This window comes from Rousettus aegyptiacus, unplaced genomic scaffold (assembly GCF_014176215.1).
Source record: "Rousettus aegyptiacus isolate mRouAeg1 unplaced genomic scaffold, mRouAeg1.p scaffold_m13_p_2, whole genome shotgun sequence".
In the NCBI taxonomy this organism is placed as follows: Eukaryota; Metazoa; Chordata; class Mammalia; order Chiroptera; family Pteropodidae; genus Rousettus; species Rousettus aegyptiacus.
This window is the reverse complement of record NW_023416295.1, coordinates 51228970-51248234: the sequence shown is the minus strand read 5'-3', so window position 1 is coordinate 51248234 and position 19265 is coordinate 51228970. Positions and strand designations below refer to the sequence as shown.

Below are 19265 nucleotides of genomic sequence, written 5' to 3'. Positions count from 1 at the left end.
AATGCAATCACAACTGTTTTGCAAGAGGAAGCACAAGGAGACTTGGCCAGAGAGAAAAAGGCAAAGTGAAGATGAAGAAGAGAGATTTGAAGACGCTGTTAAATGGAAACAAAGTTTTGCCAACTCAAAAATTGTGCCTTTTGGAATATTGATTTTAAACTAGCTATTAAAAAAGAAATGACTCAGAATGAAACTTTGACCATTCCCCTCTTCCTTTCTAAGAGACTGAGAAGAAAAGGCCTACTCCAAGAAGGAAATTTTAGGATGTTCATCTTAGCCTTATTTGAATTAAGGTAGATAATAAGGTACTGAGCAGGGCCTGGTAGCTAAATCACCCACTGTGTCCCATTGAAGCAAGAATTTGCCTGCCATGTATGTTCCACTCTTCCTCAATTACCTGCAAATTGCCCAGTTTCACTTTTGAAATCTAAGATCCTGTTCCCCTCTTTTCTTCTTAGTTCAAAATGTCATGTATACCCAATTTTGCTTCACTGTCTTTGGAATTTTCCTGCTTATGTGAATTACCTGTGTGCACATATTAAAATTTGATTTTCTTCTGTTAACCTATCTTTGTTAATTTGATTATTATCCCAGCTATAAGAACTTAAAAGGTGGAGGAAATGTATTATTATTATTATTATTATTTTTAGCTCCCACATTGTGCTGCTGGCCTTGAAGATAGAAGAATGCAAGGAAAGCAACTCTAGAAGCTGGGAAAGTCAAGGGAACAGATTCTCCTCTACAGTCTGAAAAGAAAGAGTGGCCCTGCTGACACTTAGCTTTTAGCTCCCTTAATTCATTTTGTATTTCTGATCTCCAGACTGTAAAATAACAAATTTTAGTCATTTTAAGCCACTAAATTTGTAGGAATTTGTTGTAGCAGCAATACTAATATACCCACCCTCCTAGTATAGGGGTTCACACTATGGAAGACTTAAAACAAGATTTGATTGACTATGTGGAAGGTTGGGAAGTCATTTGATTTTAAACTGGCTATTAAACACTCTTCTCAGTCTTTGACAGCATAAGGAATCTGAGTCTTATACCTTGACCCCTAAACGAGCACTAATAGTTTTCATATGAAGAATTAACTGGACATGTTTTTCTGATAACGGAAAGGAAAAGAGAATGGGCATCAGAGTTTTAGTGGGTAGCTGAGTGAATCTATGAATGACATGATAAGACATATAGGTAGTGGTAGAGAAAACATGAAAGGGAAAAAGTAATCATTAAAAGGAATTCTTCAAAGTAAGAGTGATCATGATGACAACTCCAAGACAAAGTAAGTAGGCATTAAGTTAAAAAGTTTAAAATGATTCGACAATGTTAAAAATGGGAAACTAGAGGATACTGCTCTTGGCAGAATTGGTAAATAACAGAAACATTAATCAGTCAATCAATCAATCAGTCAGTCAATCTGGTATTGGTGAATACCAGAGACAAACAAAAACAAAAACACAGAACAAGATTATTATGGTGGGAAAGATTAATGAGCCATTGGTTTATTTGTTGCATTCCCCATGAAAAGTCAGTAGAAACTGAAAAATCTTAATTTGCAATTTTGATGAATAAGGCTACAGACAGATTTGTATTCATGAAGCCCTGGCAACAGATGAGCCATTTTAAAGAGACAGACAAAGGTTGAAAAGTTGATGTAGAAGATGAGAGGTAAGAGAAGGAACTAAAGAATAGCTTGGAGAACATCCCATAGCAGAAAGGTGGCTAGCTATATGATTTCTACTTTAGTCTGACAGCCTAGATATATATCAGATTTCATAGAATTAAGCAACACATATTGAAAAGAAAGAAGTGGGTTAACTCTGCATGTTTCTTCCTTATGATTCTTTCCATTTAGGTTACAAATAGCTTTGACTTCTTAATTTTAAGGACCATATACTTGATGGCTTGACATTTCCTTCTCCGGGCATGGGTCTATGATAGACTAATAACTTTTGTTGTTAATGAACTTTAAGTGTTGACTCCATCAATATTGTAAGCTGTAATGTTGGTGTTTCATGATACCAGTCTTATCATCTGTATCTTGGGAGTCCAAAGGACTTATACATTTCCTCTGGTTTCTTTTATGCAAATATTTAGACAGAGATGACTCTTAAGGCTAACTGTATTGCTTCTCTCTTTGCATTTGATTTGGAACAAGATACCCATTGAACTTAATTTTAGAATTCAGGTATTCATATACAGGCTTTGATGAAAGATTCAGTTTTCTTCATTTCCTCTTTCCATTGTCTTATTTGTTTTCTGTTTTTTCTTTCTGCTTAATGGCAAAAAAATGCTGTACTTCAGCTTCCTCAAGCAACATTCCATGATTGGCCAAATCAGATAGCTCTAGTAAGGTTAATTTCAGATCTTCTGGAGTCAAGAGAAGATGAGTGATGCTCCATTGACCATCATTCCATCTACCAAAATAACAATTTTATTTTAATTGTGAAACTGCCAGGTGCAAAATGAATCACCACGTAGTTTAATGAATTTTTACATTCTTCTACTCAAACAGAAATAGAACAACAGATGGCCATAAATTCAGGGAAGCTTAATGAATTGGCAAGTTATGACATAAAGTAACTTGGAAAGGAGTAACTTAAATGAGTATGAACAAAGGAAGAAAACCTTCATATTATTTTGGAAAATAGAACACATTGTGATTTATGATCTGTTTTCTTTTAATATTTCCTTGATATGATTAACTTAAGAAAATCAGATTCAAATGAGTACAACTCCTTTTTTTAAAAAAAAAATTATGTAGCAAAAATTGGTGTTTGATTCTATCTGAACTGCAGGTTAGCCCCTTAACTCTCCAATGTTACCCTCAAGAGGCACAGTGCCATATACGTTTTGGGCCAGGCACCCTGAAAGTTCAAGATTCTATAATAAACAACACTGATGAGGAGAGCCTCTAGGGCAGAAACTGTAATCTAGGACAGGACTGAGTCATAAATTTCTCACTGAAGTTTGCTGTATATCCTAGAATGAAAATAAAGCATAATTCAATATGCAAATGCCAAAGACATAGAAAAGATGAGAGAGCATTCTTCAAGGATTAGATGATTTATGGGGAGTGTTCTTTACCATATATTTTTTAAAAATTACATTTTCTCACATTAAGCATGTATTTATTGACAGACCTTGTCCAATACATACAGAAACTGCAAAAATATCTGATGGTTGTTTCTGTAATCTTTTAAACAAGGCCTTATACCCTCTCCATGTCCAATCAAAAGCAGATTTTTCTGAATAAGGTATATAGTATGAATATAACAAAGAAGTAAAGTCACACAAGTAGCCAAAAATTTTTTGTGGAATGCTGACCTATCTACTTTATAGGTCGACTTTAATTTAAGGGTCCAAACTTAAATTTTGTACAACACAATGAGATGGTTATTATAAAATGACATTGTTATTAAGTATATTCGCTGGGGTGGTGCAGGGGGGAATCCCTAATGAACCTCCAAAAACCAAAAGAGTAATAAAGTGTAACTTGAGAGTTTCCAAAAATTTTTAGCTTCCTAATTAGAAGAACATAGATTTTTTTAAACTTTATTCAACCTACAGCATCAGTTGGATTCAACTATGCGTTTTTTAAGTCCTTATAACATTTTTACAGTGTACAGGGCAATAAAAGTGACTTTTTTTCATATTTTCCTCTGATGTCCAGTTTAAATAAGAATATATTAACAAAAATAAAAGTTAAGAAAGTAGAAGTTACTCAAACCTCTCAGGATATTGGAAAATTTAGAAAAACACAATAAATAAATTTCTTTTATTTAGGCAATTTGTTTTTACAAAAAACATTTCAAATTTAAAACATTCATTTAAATATTAAGATGCAAAATATGATCCTACTAATAAACCTTCTAAAATCTATGTTTCTGATTTTTGAACATTCATAGATATAGTTAAAGTAACATAATACATAACTTAAAAGGGTTCTTTGTCAATCTCCGTAGCCCTATGTCAAAATAACTGTGTTCTATTCTTGTCTGTCATTTGTTATTCATATTATAATTAGAAATCACTAATTCTCTCTGAAATATAATATTCTCATCTGCAAAATGAGAAGACGATATGTTTCTTTAAAAGGATTACTGTGAAGATCTAAGAAAGTGTGAGAGAAATTAATTTCCAAATTACAATTGAAGCATAAGGTATTACTGTTATTAGGACATTTATTAGTTTCTGCCCCCCTCAAAAAATTATTAAAGCATTTACAAATTTGTAAAGTGGCATATAAAATGCCGATACTAAGCATCAGACTTCCATGATGGAAAAACTTATATATTGGAACAGGTTTAAGAAAAAACGTCATCTACTCAACAAGTATTTATGAAATGTCAAGTTCTATGCTGGGAATAGAATAGTGAACAAGATAGAAACAACCCTTTCCCTTATCAAGCTTACATCCTAAAGCAGGGTCTGTAAGACAGGGATCATCTGATACATATTAAAATAGATATTTCTTTCCTTGCTTCAGATTTACTGAATCACAACCTCTGATAATGGAACTTGGGAATCTGCATTTTCAAAAAACATCCTCTTAAAGAAGATGTGGCACATATATACAATGAGATACTACTCAGCCATAAGAAAAGCTGAAATACTGCTATTTATGATGACATAGATGAATCCTGAGTATCATGCTAAGGAAAATAAGTCAAATGGTAGGGGACGAGAACCATATGATTTCACTCATATATGAGACATAAAACAGGAACAAATGAACAAACAAAACAAACTCAGATGACAATATGGCACTTACTAGGAGGGAAGGGGTCTAGGGGAAAGATGAAGAGGGTGAAAGGGATCAAATATACGGTGAAGGTAGGAGACTAAGCTTTGGGTATTGAGCACAAAATGCAATATATAGATGATATATTATAGAATTGTACATTTGAAACTTATGTAATCTTATTAACCAATGTCACTCTAATAAATTTAATACAATTTTAAAAAGACATACTGAGATATTTTTAGGCACACTTAAGTTTGACATCAATACTCCATGGAGTTTGACTTGTATTATTAATAGACCACGAAAGTGCCGGTTGTCATTTTTTTCCTTTGTTGTTTATTTGGTAACTCTGGTTACCAAATGGAAGGAGTATGGCATTGTAGAGAGTGGGTAAGATTTCAAGATACGGATTTTGTTAAAGAAATATTGCACTGGACAAGTTAAATAATCAAGGAAAATTTTATTCAAGACTATTGCAATAGGGAAGAGTTTGGACTCAACTCCACTGGAACAGAAGTGGAAGTTTTAGGTGCTGGCAAGAAACAATTGAAAAGTAATGGAGAATATTGATGGGAGGGTGGTCAATGTGATGAGACCACTTGTGTTTACTAATTGGTGATTATTGACTTTAGGCTCCTATCCTCTCCCAGAGACAAGGAAATAGGGCACTATCTTTCTTAATGATTACATTTCAAAAATATGGCTTCTAGGTCCTTGAGAAACCCATATTCCTGGGTAGTAAAATTGGCAAGATTTAATTCTCAAAAGATCAAAGAAAGGATTTACAGTTGCAAGCTCTCTTAAGTAAAAGCACTAAGAAAAGGAAATTGGGGAACTTAGAGTTAATAAGAAATCTGTCTAAAGTTTAGTCAAGCTGAAGGAAAAGTTAAGGCTGCAATTGGTCAGTTTAACAACTGTCTCTCTCATTAATTGTATGAAATTGAACAGGCCATCTTCCCTCTTATGACCAGGACAATTAAAGTGATTACAGGGCTTCTATTATACCTATAATGCTAAAAGTCTGTGCTTCAAAGGCTATTATTTAGCCATTATGCATTGTTATTGTCTTACTGAGTTTTATAATGTAATAATTTTTTAAAATGAAATTTTAAAATAAATTTCAGGTATACAGTACATTGGTTAGACATCTACAATATTCATAAAACGATCCCCCCAATTGCTCCCTCCCTCCTCTGGCCCTCCTCTTAACTATCATATTAATGCTAACTGTATTCCCTCTGCCATGCTCCCCATGCCCAACTATCAACTACTAATTTTACTTCTTTAATCCTTCGCCTCATTCTCCCAGCCTCCCAAGCCCCCTCCCTTCTGTCTACAAATAAAATATTGTAATAATTTCGAAATTGTGTGTAAATAGCCTTTGGCCCTCCTCCAGACTCCTAGGCCTTCCCTTTCAATACTAGGGTCATGTTCATCTGATATTAGTTGTTAAATAATTTGAATATCACTTCTTTATGTTACAGTCCACTATTCTATAGTTAGTCTGAAAATGACTCTAGTAAGAACTTGGCATTAGCAAAAAAAGAATTCCTAAGATTTCAATATGCCATATTTCTCTAAAATCTATACTAGCCACTGTAATATCTCCATTCTCTCAAAAAGACTCTGGTATTCACTAATATTTGTTTTTCAGACCTTAAAAAAATCTCCCTTTATAGTCAATTGAAATTTATTGATTTTCATCCTGTGCAAAATGTGCAGCAGACTACAAAGGAATTAAAATATTAACTTTCTTTTAAGGTTTCTCATTCTACTAAAGGGAGAAAGATAAGTAACTTATCTAAAAAGTGCTAGGAGAATACCTGATTAATTCTGATTGTAAGTAAAGTAATGGATGAATTAGATCTGAGATGTTTGGGAGATTAAGACCATTTTTAGTAAGGTACATTTGGGGATGGTTTGCTTGGATAGAAGATGATTTAGGGGACCCATTAGAATCCTCTTCAAATATTTAAAGGTTTTTCATGTGGAAGAAGAATTAGACTTGTTCTGTATGGCCCCAAGGCTTAGAACAGACTTATCGGGGGAAAGCTACAGGGATATTTGAGGTTAATGCAAGAAATAATTTTTAAAATTAGAGCTAATGCCCTGTTCTGTCCTTATACAGCACTGCTGCCAGAGTACTTTCAGTGAATTAAGTCAGAGATTAATTCATTAGAGTCTCTCATCAGACTATAAGATCCTGGACAAAGACAGCATGGGATTTAATTCAATATCTGGTGACTTTTTTTTTTTTTTTTTTTTAGCACATATCAAGTATTGATGTATATTAGTGAATGAATTAATAAATAAAAGTAAGTTTTTAAACAATGTTCCAGCCCAGTCTGGAGGGCCCATGCAAAGATATATTGTAGGAGAGATATAGGTATCAAATTATTCTTTAGCCTAGGTGAATTAACAAAGCCCAACAGAAATGTCTCCTTAGAACATGATTCCCTAAAGCAGTGGTCCCCAACATTTTTGGCACCAAGGACCAGTGCTCCTATGAGAATCTAATGCCTGATGATCTGAGGTGGAGCTGAGGCAGTGATGCTAGTTCTGAGGAGTGGCTGCAAATACAGATGAAGCTTCACTCACTCATCCACTGCTCACCTCCTGCTGTGTGGCCGGGTTCCTAGTAAGCCATGGACCAATTCCGGTCCTCTGCCCATGGGTTGGGGACCCTGCAAAGGGGCCTGGATGCACATTCAGCACATTAGGTTTCAGACTTCAGCAACCAGGTTGATGCACACAGATCAGATATGGGTAACAAAACCCAGAGACCCTCTTTAATTCAAGTCTTAAAGAAAATATCAGTGTCTAGTTGAGAATGAATAAATGGATATTCAAGAATGGTTATTCCCTCTAGATTTACTGTACAGTCAAATGTAAGTAGTATAATTAGGCTCTGATGTAAACTTGCAGTCTTTCTCCTTTTAAAAAGAAGGGAAAGTCTTCCATCGCCAAAATTGGATCATCAATGTACTTTTGGTATACTTACTCATCACATCACTCCTTAGAGTAAGGCTAGCTACTATAAATTAGTCAGAGTAGCTATATAAGATGAGAATTATTTTCAAGTCCTGGTCTAAGGAAATACTCTATTTCTAGTCTAGTGTGCACTATTTCAGGTCTTGCTATGTTCATCTCTCTCCCACTCATGAACTTAAGTTGACTAGGCTGGAATGATAATGTTCTTTAGCACTATTTCCAAATAATATCTACTAATATGATTTCTTAAATTCACTTTTAGAATTAATAATTATTAAAATTCATTTTAAATTTAATAATTTCATTTTACCGTATGGCATATTTTAATGCATATTCAGATTTCTGACTTCTTTCTGAGGAACTTAATGTTTCACAAAAATAGGACTCTTTCTCTGGTTTGAGCATACTGTTTTCATTTGTTAAATGTCCTGAGTCTTTGGAGATGGGAAGGATGCATTAAACTCTTCTTGTGGAAAGAAACACTTAGGAGACACGTAAAAATGGATCTCTCACTGGGCAGAAGTGACGACTCAATGGCACATCCGGTTTCATGCCATTAACTTACTCTCCTGGGCCTCTAAACACCAAAAGCTCAGAGAATGATCCCATTACAACATTACACAGACATTATGGTCTTCTACACCCATTCCAGCTGCAAAGCTTTAATTTGATCTTTATAAGTTAACAAAGGTATAAATGAAGTCAAGAGGGAGAGGCATGATGTTCGTAAAAAGTATTATGACTTTTTTTTAAAAGCAGCACAATGATGGCGATTCCCACTTGGTTTTAAATATACTAATACTTTCTTCTCTCTCTCTCTCTCTCTCTCTCTCTCTCTCTCTCTCTCTCTCTCTCTCTCTCTCTCTCTCGTATTAAAATTATAAGAATCAGCCCTGCCACAATTTATTCTTGGACTTTTATCATCTTTATATCTAACCAGTCACCTTACTTGTCCAATATTCTAGTTGAATATCATTTCCAGATATATTAAGCACATCATTTATAGGAGCTCCAAATAAAGTGACACCCAAACTGTCTTTTATTCCTCTATATTATGTAGAACTGTCTCTATATCCTGACCAAAGTCAGGATGTATTTTGTCTATCAAGTTCTCTGTGTCTACTGTTCTTGTCACTCTGTCATAGACGGAAATTAAGTTAATTTGACAGGATTTATTTTCACAATGCCAAGCAGATTTTACCCAGTAGCCCATGATTTTCTAAGTGGCTGCAAATTGATGTTTTGATAATATGTTTCAGTAAGTTTCCAGCTAAATAGCGATGATGACAGGTATATAATTTTTAGGGTTATCTTTTGTTTCTTTAATCTTCCCGCGGTGGGAAAAAAGAAACATGCTAAGTACTGCATTTAGTCTTTCCAATATAGTTAAATCCCCAAGTCCTTTTTTAATTAAAAGATATTGAGTTAATTGTTCTTCACTAACTTTGGCAAACTCTTAAAAAAATGTTGTAAGTCATCAGAACATGCATTTCAGAATGTAACTGGTTTATGAAATTAGTCTTACAATAGAATCTGTATATCATTCCCTATATCTTTTTTCAAATATATTATAACTGTCCTATATTTTAAGCTTTGAAATAAGATTTAAACTTATAATTTGAAGGCTAGCTAAATTTCACAGCTATTTACATAATTTATAGTCCTTTTAATATAAGAATATTCATTGGTTAAACATGTAAGATTTAAGATACATACATTTTAGATAAATCTAAAATGTATTTCTGGCATTGGATTCATTTATTCCCCACAAAACAGGCAACATTGTCCTGAATAATATATCACTGTAAGAATTATATGTGAAAACATCCATCCTGGAATAACATCTCTTAGAAAGACCAAATAAAAGTCAGACAGTTAATTAGAATTTGGTGATTACAGTCTCCGAGGAGAAAGACTTTTAACAAACTCAATTGGAATAATATATAATTTAAATATATAAAATAAAATTATCTCAAAAACAGTGGCCTTTTATAGTCTGTAGCAGAAGATAACTGACATTTTAAAGCACTCTTTGGGTGCCAACCACTTTACTTAAAGACTGCTAACAATTTTAATAATACTTGATTTCCCAGATTTCATTGCCAATAGGACTGGCTATAGGATAAAGTTCTGGCCAATAAGAGGTAGTCAGGAGTTTCTGTGGAGGAAACTAACAGAAAGCATCTTCACTAAGAGAAAGCATTTGGTCCTTCTTCTTTCTTTCTTCTTAGAACATGAATGCAATTTTTAGGAGTGTGCAACTATTTGGTAAACTTGAGGATGAAAGTCACATGCTAAGAATGATAAAGAAAAACTGATGGTATAACTTATCCTGGACTACTTCCGAATTCATATATGCATGAAAATACTATGGTATGGTTTTTTATTTAAGCCACTGTGGCAAGAATTTCTGTAATTTGTAGTCACACGAAATATTAATGGATTTTAAATATTATGATGTACAATGATTCCCAAACATTATTTTAGTCATAATATGATTTCTTTAAATTGCTTTATATAGTATATACACTTTAAGCATAAAAGGATTGAAAGCATTGCTTCTAAGTTGAGGGAAAGGTGTTGAAGGGGCATCCATTCTAAGCACACCTGACTGTCCTGCTTCTGGAAAAAAAATAAACAAGCGATTCAAATTAAAATAAGTCTTTGTTGTTTACTAAAGTTTGAATTGCAGACCAGAAGGAATGGAGTGCTTATCAGTCAGAGGTTGAAAACCACTACATTCTGAACATATCAAAATTTCAGTTTTACTCTTAGAGATGAAGAAATTCCAGAACGCCCTTGACAATTGCCTATATTCCTTTTGAAAGGAAAAGCCTGATAAAACCCAGGTAGGATTGATGATAGCTCAGGATACTCAGTACAAAAGGGGAAAGTTTACCTGACAGTTCTAAGTAAGCAAACCTCAAAAGGGCTAAAAGAGCTTCTAATAAAATATATTTGAAAGAGGTCTTTGTGTTTGTCCAGCAAAATATTAAGGGCTTATTCGTTTGCTAAGACTCCTTTAGCTACTGACATGCAGTGCTGTCTTATGGAGAGGCTAATATCTCTACCACTCTCCTCTAATACAGGTTTCACAGGCAACTCTACTGGACACCCAGGTCCCTACAGAATACAATTTGTGAATTATTGATATTGCCTCTGTTTTATTGAATAAGTAGTAGCAAACCTTATTAGAGAAGTGTCCTACTACAGATTAAACCTGTTCTCGATAGCTAGAGAAGTGACAAGGTTCATCCCAGTGTAGGTGAAAGGCTTATTAAAAGCAATACCCCTCAGCAAGTAAAAATATTAGGAATATCTGTAGAATCTAGAATTCAAAGTTAGTAGTCTCATTTGTTTTGAAGATTTTTTTTTAAAAAAAGAAAAACTGATACACCTCTAAATATAGGCATCAGAGTGAGAAAGGAAAGTATTTCTAAATCCCTGGGATAATTTTGCTGAGACTAGTCCTGACCCAGCACCTATAGGCTGGCTATTGCCAGAGGAAGTGGCTCTGAATGTGAACAAAGTTGTTCTGAGGACCCTGTTCTAATTAGAACAATTCTTGGGGATGACCTTCCTCCAAGACATTGTTGTGAATGGGCATGAGCCTGGAACTCATTTGGACCAAAGCAGAGGACTCTGGACCTGTCTTTGAATTCTGGTCCGAACCACTGTGGACAACTTTTGCCACAGGAACCAGTAAGATGCACTGTCTTGGCAAGTGCATCTTTTCTCCAGCACACACCCAGTCTCATCCTGAGCAGCTCCATGACTTCCAACCAGGATACTTGATTGTAGACCCCCATCACATGAGTGAGTTCCCTAAAGTAAGACCTAGAGTGTTGGACTCACCTCTTAAGCTGAGGATTTCTTGAAAATATAAAAGTGAAGAATTTATAAACTTTCTACTAATCCTTTGGCATTCAGGGAAAGTACTGGGGCACATTTTTGAACCCAAAACTCTACTAAAGACCATCCAATTTATCAATGTCTAAAGAATACAAGGCCCTGAGAGACTGAGTGACTTGACTGAATATCTTTAGGTGCACATTTGCCTCTGGACAAGTGGCTCTCATCTCAGCATTTCTAGTTTTCTAAGCATAATTTTACCATATATTTTCATTTAATCATATGACTTTAAATTTATTTCTGAATATCAGATCTATCTTTAACAGATAATCTCTTTCCACTAAAAATTCAAAATTAATTCAATTCTTTAAAATTCAAAATTAGTTGATAACCTTTGAGAAAAGTTTTCAATATGTTGATTGGTTTTTCCTGTTATACTCTAAAGAAATGTTTCTGTTGAATGTCATTTGTGGTGCCACATAAAGAGATTATTCTGATACTGTGTAACACTTTCAAAGTTCCACATATTCCCTCTAAGAAGTGTTCTATACAACTATCTCAGGGAATTATGAGTCCCATTTTATCTCTGAGGAAACTCAAGTTCAAGGTCATGTGATGGCTGAATAGAACATCTAGGGGAACAATCTTCGTACGCTGAGTGCCAGTTCTATATATTCTTTGCTTCTACACTATAAACAGCATGCACATATTATCACCTCCATCATGCTCCATTCTTGGTCTCTATCACATTCATTTATTGAACAAGAAGGTGATCTTGATGTTGTTTCTGTTGTAGTTCATCTCTTGAGGAAAAATCCTTAGATATTCATTTGCCTCTTTACTTACAGAATTTAAGCAATATCTGAATCTTTCTTCATTTCAGAGGGACCGATGTTTGCATTACATAATGAATTACCAAGTTCCCATTTCCCTTTGATTTGGGTGTGTTTGAGAGTGAGATATGGAAAGGGCCATCAAGTGTGGAAGCACCAGGGATTAGGTTTCTGCCTTCAACACCAGTACAAAAATTCTCTTCACCAAGAAGCCTATTTTAAATTTTTTAATCACAGTAGTCATTTACCAACATACTTTCTATACTTTCTGATTACTATTTGTATGATATTCGTTGACATGTTTTTCTATATTTTTTCATGGTAAAATATACATATAACATAAAATATACCACTTAAACTATTTTTAGGTATATAGCTCAGTGGCATTAAGTTACATTCACATGAGTGTGCAGTCATCACCACCATTCATCTCCCAAATGTTCTCATCGTCTCAAACTCCCAAACTGAAACTCTGTACCCACTAAACAATAACACTCCCTTCTCCTCTCTTAGCCTCTGGTAACCACTATTCAATATTCTATCTCTATAAATTTGACCTTTCTAGTTATCTTAGATAAGTGGAATAGGACAATATTTAACTTTTTGTGACTGACTTCTTTCACTTAGGATAATATCATCCAAATAATGGCATGAACCATATTTTATTTCCTTTTTAAGACAATAATCTTTCATTCTGTGTATATACACATCTTGTTAATGCATTTATTTATTGATGGACATCTGGTTTGCTTCCTCATTTTGGCAATTGTGAATATACTGCTATGAACATAGATGGGCAAATAACCTGTTTGAGTTCCTGCTTTCAATTCTTTTAGGTTATACCCTGAAGTAAAATTGCTGGAATCACATGGTAATTGTACATTTAATATTTTGAAGAACCACCATACTGTTTTCCAGAGCAGCTGCACCATCTACATACCCTCCAGCAACATACAAGCATTCCGGTTTCTCTATATTCTCACTAACTCTTGCTTTTTTCTGTTTTTCTGTATGTTTTATAAATGCTTAATAAGTACTTGGCATAGTGCTGTTCCTACTGTAAACTGTTCCCAAGTATTTATTAAATTAACAAATGCTGTTGCATCTTCTCTAGTTCATTGATATTTCTGTTAATATAGCAAAGTATTTTTTTTTTTAATTTGAGGTCCACGGGCTTCGGGTATCATAAGTGGTGCTTTGCAAGATTCCCAGGCCACAATTCTAGAGCTATTGAATCTGGAATACCATAATCCGGGCCTTAGGAATCTGCAATGTTAACAGCATCTCAGGTGATATTGGTTCATGAAGGTAAGAAGCAGTGCCTTTGACCAGACTGTAAACCCTTGAAGGCAGGGCTTTTCTAATCCTTTGGCAGCTTTTCACAGTAAACTCTAAAACTTCGTTTTTCTTTTTTGTTATTAATATTGAGATTCATATTTTAAAACTTATGAGAGTAGGTTTGGGGTGGTTGTTTTCCTACAGATGTATTCTGTATGTGAGCATAGTAGAAGTTTGCCTGTATTACAGAATATCAGCTTAGTGCTAAGTTACAGGTTTGTCTGGTGCCTGGCCTCTATGGGGTAATCCATAAAACATTTTATGATACCTTCTTTTATTAAATACTAATTTTCCACATCCTAAAGACAGTTTCCTGGGATGCTGTGGGATTGGTCCTTTGACTGAGGATGGGTTTTTGTTCTATAGAATTTGGAAACAAAAGCTGCTTCAATGAGCCTTTACCTGGTAAACCTTGTAAGCTGAGTACCCAGCACAAGCAGGGGTTATGGTCGAAAGTGCACTTCTCCGTTCCATGACTTACTAAATAATGTAGCTCCCAGAGCTATGAGAGATTTGGTGTCTTGTAACCGCTATCTAGCGACGTATGTCCATCATGCTTGATATTCATTAGTTAGATGAGATCAGTGAGTTAAAGAACTGTTAAATTTGTGTTTTCCTTTAATGGATATGTAACTGTGGTAGCCGAGGCACAGAACAGGAACTTAACAGAAAAGGACATGGCGGTAAGATAAGCTTATTGCAAATATACAACTTCATAAATTCTTTTAATAATTTGTCTTAGCAAGGTGCTTTGCCGGTTTTCTTAATAAATGTGAATAAGGAGATAAAAGAAAGAAAAAATAAACAAATGCATTATTCCTATGTATTTCTTCACATATTGAATTATGCATGCATCTTATTAGTGGCAAATTAAGTAATGTACTAATTTTAGGTACGTTTTCAGAAGGAAAACTAATTTAAAATCTGTTTTAATGAAGTTAGAATAGCCATAAAAATTAATAAAATTGGGGACATCTACTATTAAAGCTTTAGTAAGATTTTTAAAATATATGTTGAAAATGCCATTTCTTTGAAACTCTTAGATCGTTTCACATTCTTATCAGGTAGATGTTCAGCAACTATTTGTTAAACTAATTTAAATTTTTCCTGCTCAAAATGATCAATTAATTTTTTTTGACATTTTTAGTTATTGCCTTTAGGATTTTTTTTCTGTGAAAAATAAAAAAAGTTTTGCCTGAGAATATTTTGCAATCACAACAAAAGTATTGATACTTGGTATCAGAAAATGTAACCAAAACAAAAATAAATTAAATTGTACTAATATTGCTATTATAAACCTAATATTTCAAATTCTTATCATTTTTGGAAGGTGCTAATTGCACTTATTTCCCTGACCTTAACTTGTTACAACAGTTGCAAGACTGAGGATTTCCTTGGCAGTGAATCTGGCTCAGTGACAACATAAATTTGGCAGGTTCTCGGAAACCTTTTGTTTTGTAGTTTGAAACTGCAGCTTGCTGATTCTGATATGCCTTACGATCTTCTTGTGTTATGTCATCTTGTTGGAATCATTAGCTACTATTTTAAAGGAGGCTTGCATTATACTGCAAAATATTTTTCCTTTCCATGCACGTGGCTATAGTTACCAATAATGAGACACCTACACTAAAATAAAGTTCTATTCCACAATACATTTTTATTCCACTCTGATGTTTTTTTTATTCTTTAATTGGTAGACCCTTCTCATTTTAACAAAAAAATTCTAATTGTAGTTAGTATTAAAAGTGTTAAACTATATCTGAAAAAAATGTCTATATTATAGTCCTATTAAAAGGGATTTAGGGGACATTCTGATCTTTTAAATGCAATGTTGAAGAGGATGATAGGAAAAGAGAGAACCTGTAGAAACCAGTAGAAATAATGAGAATGGAAACAAGCAATTGGCACTGTTTCAAAAAAAACAAGGTAAATTTATTTATTATTGAAATTATTATATGAAACAGCTCTGTCGTGAAATCCAGGCCCTCTGTTGCATTCTGTTTTCAGAACTTAAAATAAATGATTAAGTAGAGTGAAACACAGTTAAATAGCCCTCTGAAGAACACCCGTTTTCATTTGGCAAAAGGCTTTTCATCCGGGCCCCTATAATAAATATTTTGAGGAGACTTCTCAAGTTTTTGGAGCTGAGTTTGTATTCTTTTCCAAAATAACCTTTGGTGGTTACTTGACAAAGAGTGCCATGAGTTTAGAGCAATGGAAATGACATCACTTGTAGTCAGGCTCAGGTATCATTTCATAGAAGCAATATAAATAAATGTATATATAAAACCACTAGAAGGAAAAAGGAGAGATTGCATGCTGATTCTAGGGAAGGTTTGGTAGTGCTGTAATTTAAAACAAAGATGACTGCAGTAAACTGACTCTTGGGTTTGAATTACCTTCAATGGTCATTCTTTGCTTAGTGAAAATTGAGAATGTTGGAATTTGATGCTATAAATATTTAAGTAATGGTCGGTGGAAAATTTAAAAATATTCCAGAGAAATTCATAATTATTTTAAAAGACATTATTTTTTTTCTTCCATAGAAGAAGATAGTTTGTTGCTGCTAAAGACAGTATTTATTTTTTCTTTAAAAGTGTAGAAAAGTCTATTGCCTTAAATTCCAATACGCTAACAATTATTTTGATCTTTTAAAATGCTTTTAGTTTTAGGACATATGCATGTATTCTAAAATAATGAAATATATTCACTTTTGTGTATTTCTTTGCTTAATATTATACTGTAAATTTATTTCAATATTTCTATGTTTTCTTCATATTTACTAGTCAACATGGCTACCTAATTTTATTTTGTTGCTAGACTATAATTTATTAAAATATTCTTCTTGCTTTTAACTCTAGATTTTTTTAAATGACTATAAAAATGCTGCAAGGGACATTTGTATATAAAGAATGTTCTTCAGTTAAGTTTTTTGTTTAGGATAAACTTTCATTTTTGGAAATACAAGTTTAAGGTGTCAGCATTTTTGTCACTCTTGCCATTTATCAGGCTGTTTAAGACTTTTCACTTGCTATCGTTCTGTGATAATCATGTATTTCTTAGATTTGCAAACGTGTTTCAGATTGATAAATAACTCTGCTTTAAACTAGAAACAGTAGAAAAGTATACCAAATTCAAAGCATGTCTTCAAATATAAAAAAAAAGTTATGATTTACAAGAAGTCTTAGTAAATCAGCCATATAAGACTATTTACAAAGCTTGTTTAAAATTTGACTTCAGGGAATTTCAGTGGAATGGGAAAGCATTTGGTAATTTTCCTTCTCGCCAAGAGTTACTTAGACTTAATTTTTCTTTGAGCAAATTGGCATGCTTGACAGACAAAATCATTGTTGTTCTTGTTGTTTTATGAAATGGGCCACAAACCTTATATTATTATTATAATCAGAAATAAGTTCAATGTTATAATAAGAGAGGCAGGAGATAATTCTTACAATTACAGAGATCACAAAATATAAGGACACCTTTGTGAGAATCAGTATTTAATACACTGACAACTTAGTTTCAGATAAGTCTTTCCTTTCCTTGCTTAAAAATTCTCCCTCTACACACTTGATACTCTTTCACATGAGAGAGCAGGTAATCTGGAGGAACATGAACTAAAGTCTTTAGAATCCTAATGTAAAGTCAGTTTTTATGTATATACTAAATCTTGGCAGATTTTCTCTCCATCAGTCCAGGCAAACAATTACTCTATTAGTATTTCTCAAAGTCTGGATTTCATATCTCATTCTTTAAAATCAACTCAGATGCCTATTGAATAGTGAACTATAGCATCTTCGATAAGTCAGGAATGATTCTCTGAAGGAGTCATGCCTTAAGTTGAGACCAGAGCATAATTAAGAGATACCAGGAGAATAGGAGAGGGACGACTACTAAAGCCAAAGGAACAGAATTTGCAAAGTTCCTCTAGGAGGAAACAAAAAAAAGGAATATATTACACTGAATAGGCAGAGTGATTGATGGAATGGAATCTTTGTTGAAAATCTCTTAAATTACCAAAACCATCCCCCAAACAAGGATAAATATAGAGTTTATTTACTTAGAGTAGACCAAAACGTTTTATGTGTCTTATGTGACCATGCAAAATAGCACATATTTCTGTAGACATGCCAATATTGGTTGTGTGATACCCTGATGCTTTTTTTTTCAGGTCATCAGTTAATCCTGTAGCTTCTATGAACATTTTTCAGTTTTATTCTACCTCAATCTACCTCACTACAACCTCAGTCTCAATGCCTCAACATAGTGAAGGTGCTCACTTGACAGAGGAAACCAAAGTCCAAAATTCCTGAACTCAAGTTGTTCTTGAGCATTACTCACCTGGGTGGTGAAAGTGACAGGCAGGTCCCACCAAACTCAGCAATAAGATTCTAGATATGTGAACAGAAGTAAATGCCATGTGAATTGAAGTTTGTCTTACTGTGTGAAAAAGAGTATGTATGTGTAACCAACTGGCGACATTAGCAGCATGGTCACAGGTTGACCACCTTGGGATCTTCATTGCAACTCAGTTTTCTTTTTTTAATTAAATTATTTTTATTACAAAATATACAGTTACTGAGGAAAGTAACTCCCTGAATGTTGGGAAAGTCTTCTCATTTTATACATAAATGTTTCAACTTACCATGTGTTCTTTAATGGTGCCAGCTGTTTTTTAATAAAATAAAAATACAAAAATGTTATTTGCTAAATGTAATAATTATTAACATACTTTAAAAACTTCTCAAAGTCATGACTTAGATGAATAATTAATCAATTTCTACAGATATATACACTAAGAAGGAATCTAATGCTTGCCTTTTATAATTAGTGATTTTTGCCTTATATTATGATTTTGATAGAAGGCAACTCCTGAGAATGTTATGGACATTTTATGATAAAAGATTCTCCCATTAAATACATTTAGAGCAACAATGAATTATTTGAGCTTCTTTTGGTCTGAAAGACTTAACAAAGTCTTTAAAATGGAATAAGTGCACATTGTAGTTCTCTCAGAATGGGATGAATATTAAATTTCCTAAACTTGTTTAGATAACACTTACTATAATGCTTTCTGAAGAACATCATGGAAAACTAGAGTTTAATAAGACTTTTAGGAAAATACCATTTTCTGCCATATTGTTTGTCATTCCTTGACTAGGTTGTATAGGAAGAAGAGTTGTTTCCAACCACATGTCACACCCCGACAGACTTGATAATAGGAGAACAGTGGCATGCATCATCGTGATAATACTGAAAACGTTTAGCATGACTTACTTTTAGAATTAAGAGTCAACGGCTCTTATTGAACAAGTATATTATAGCAGTCTGGGTCCAATCAGGAAGTAGAAACTACATAGTAAGTTAAACAGGAGAAATGTAACAAAAAGAATTAACAGCTACAATGGAAGTGTAACCATAGTATAGTTGGAAGTACTACATGGTCCCCTGGGGCCAAGGCAGAGTCACCAAGGAAGAACAAATCTACAAAGAGTTAAGACCTC

At 33.7% G+C, this 19265-nt stretch overlaps 1 protein-coding gene across 1 annotated transcript in view; it reads left to right on the top strand.

The window, feature by feature from the left end:
* The first annotated feature begins 14344 nt into the window (after nucleotides 1-14344).
* LOC107521057 overlaps nucleotides 14345-19265 on the top strand; it is a 152615-nt gene continuing 147694 nt past the window's right edge. Inside the window, exon 1 of the mRNA XM_016165443.2 lies at nucleotides 14345-14444. Within this exon, the coding sequence (XP_016020929.2) occupies nucleotides 14439-14444 (6 nt within the window). The 5' untranslated portion in view covers nucleotides 14345-14438. The remainder of the gene's footprint in view (nucleotides 14445-19265) is intronic.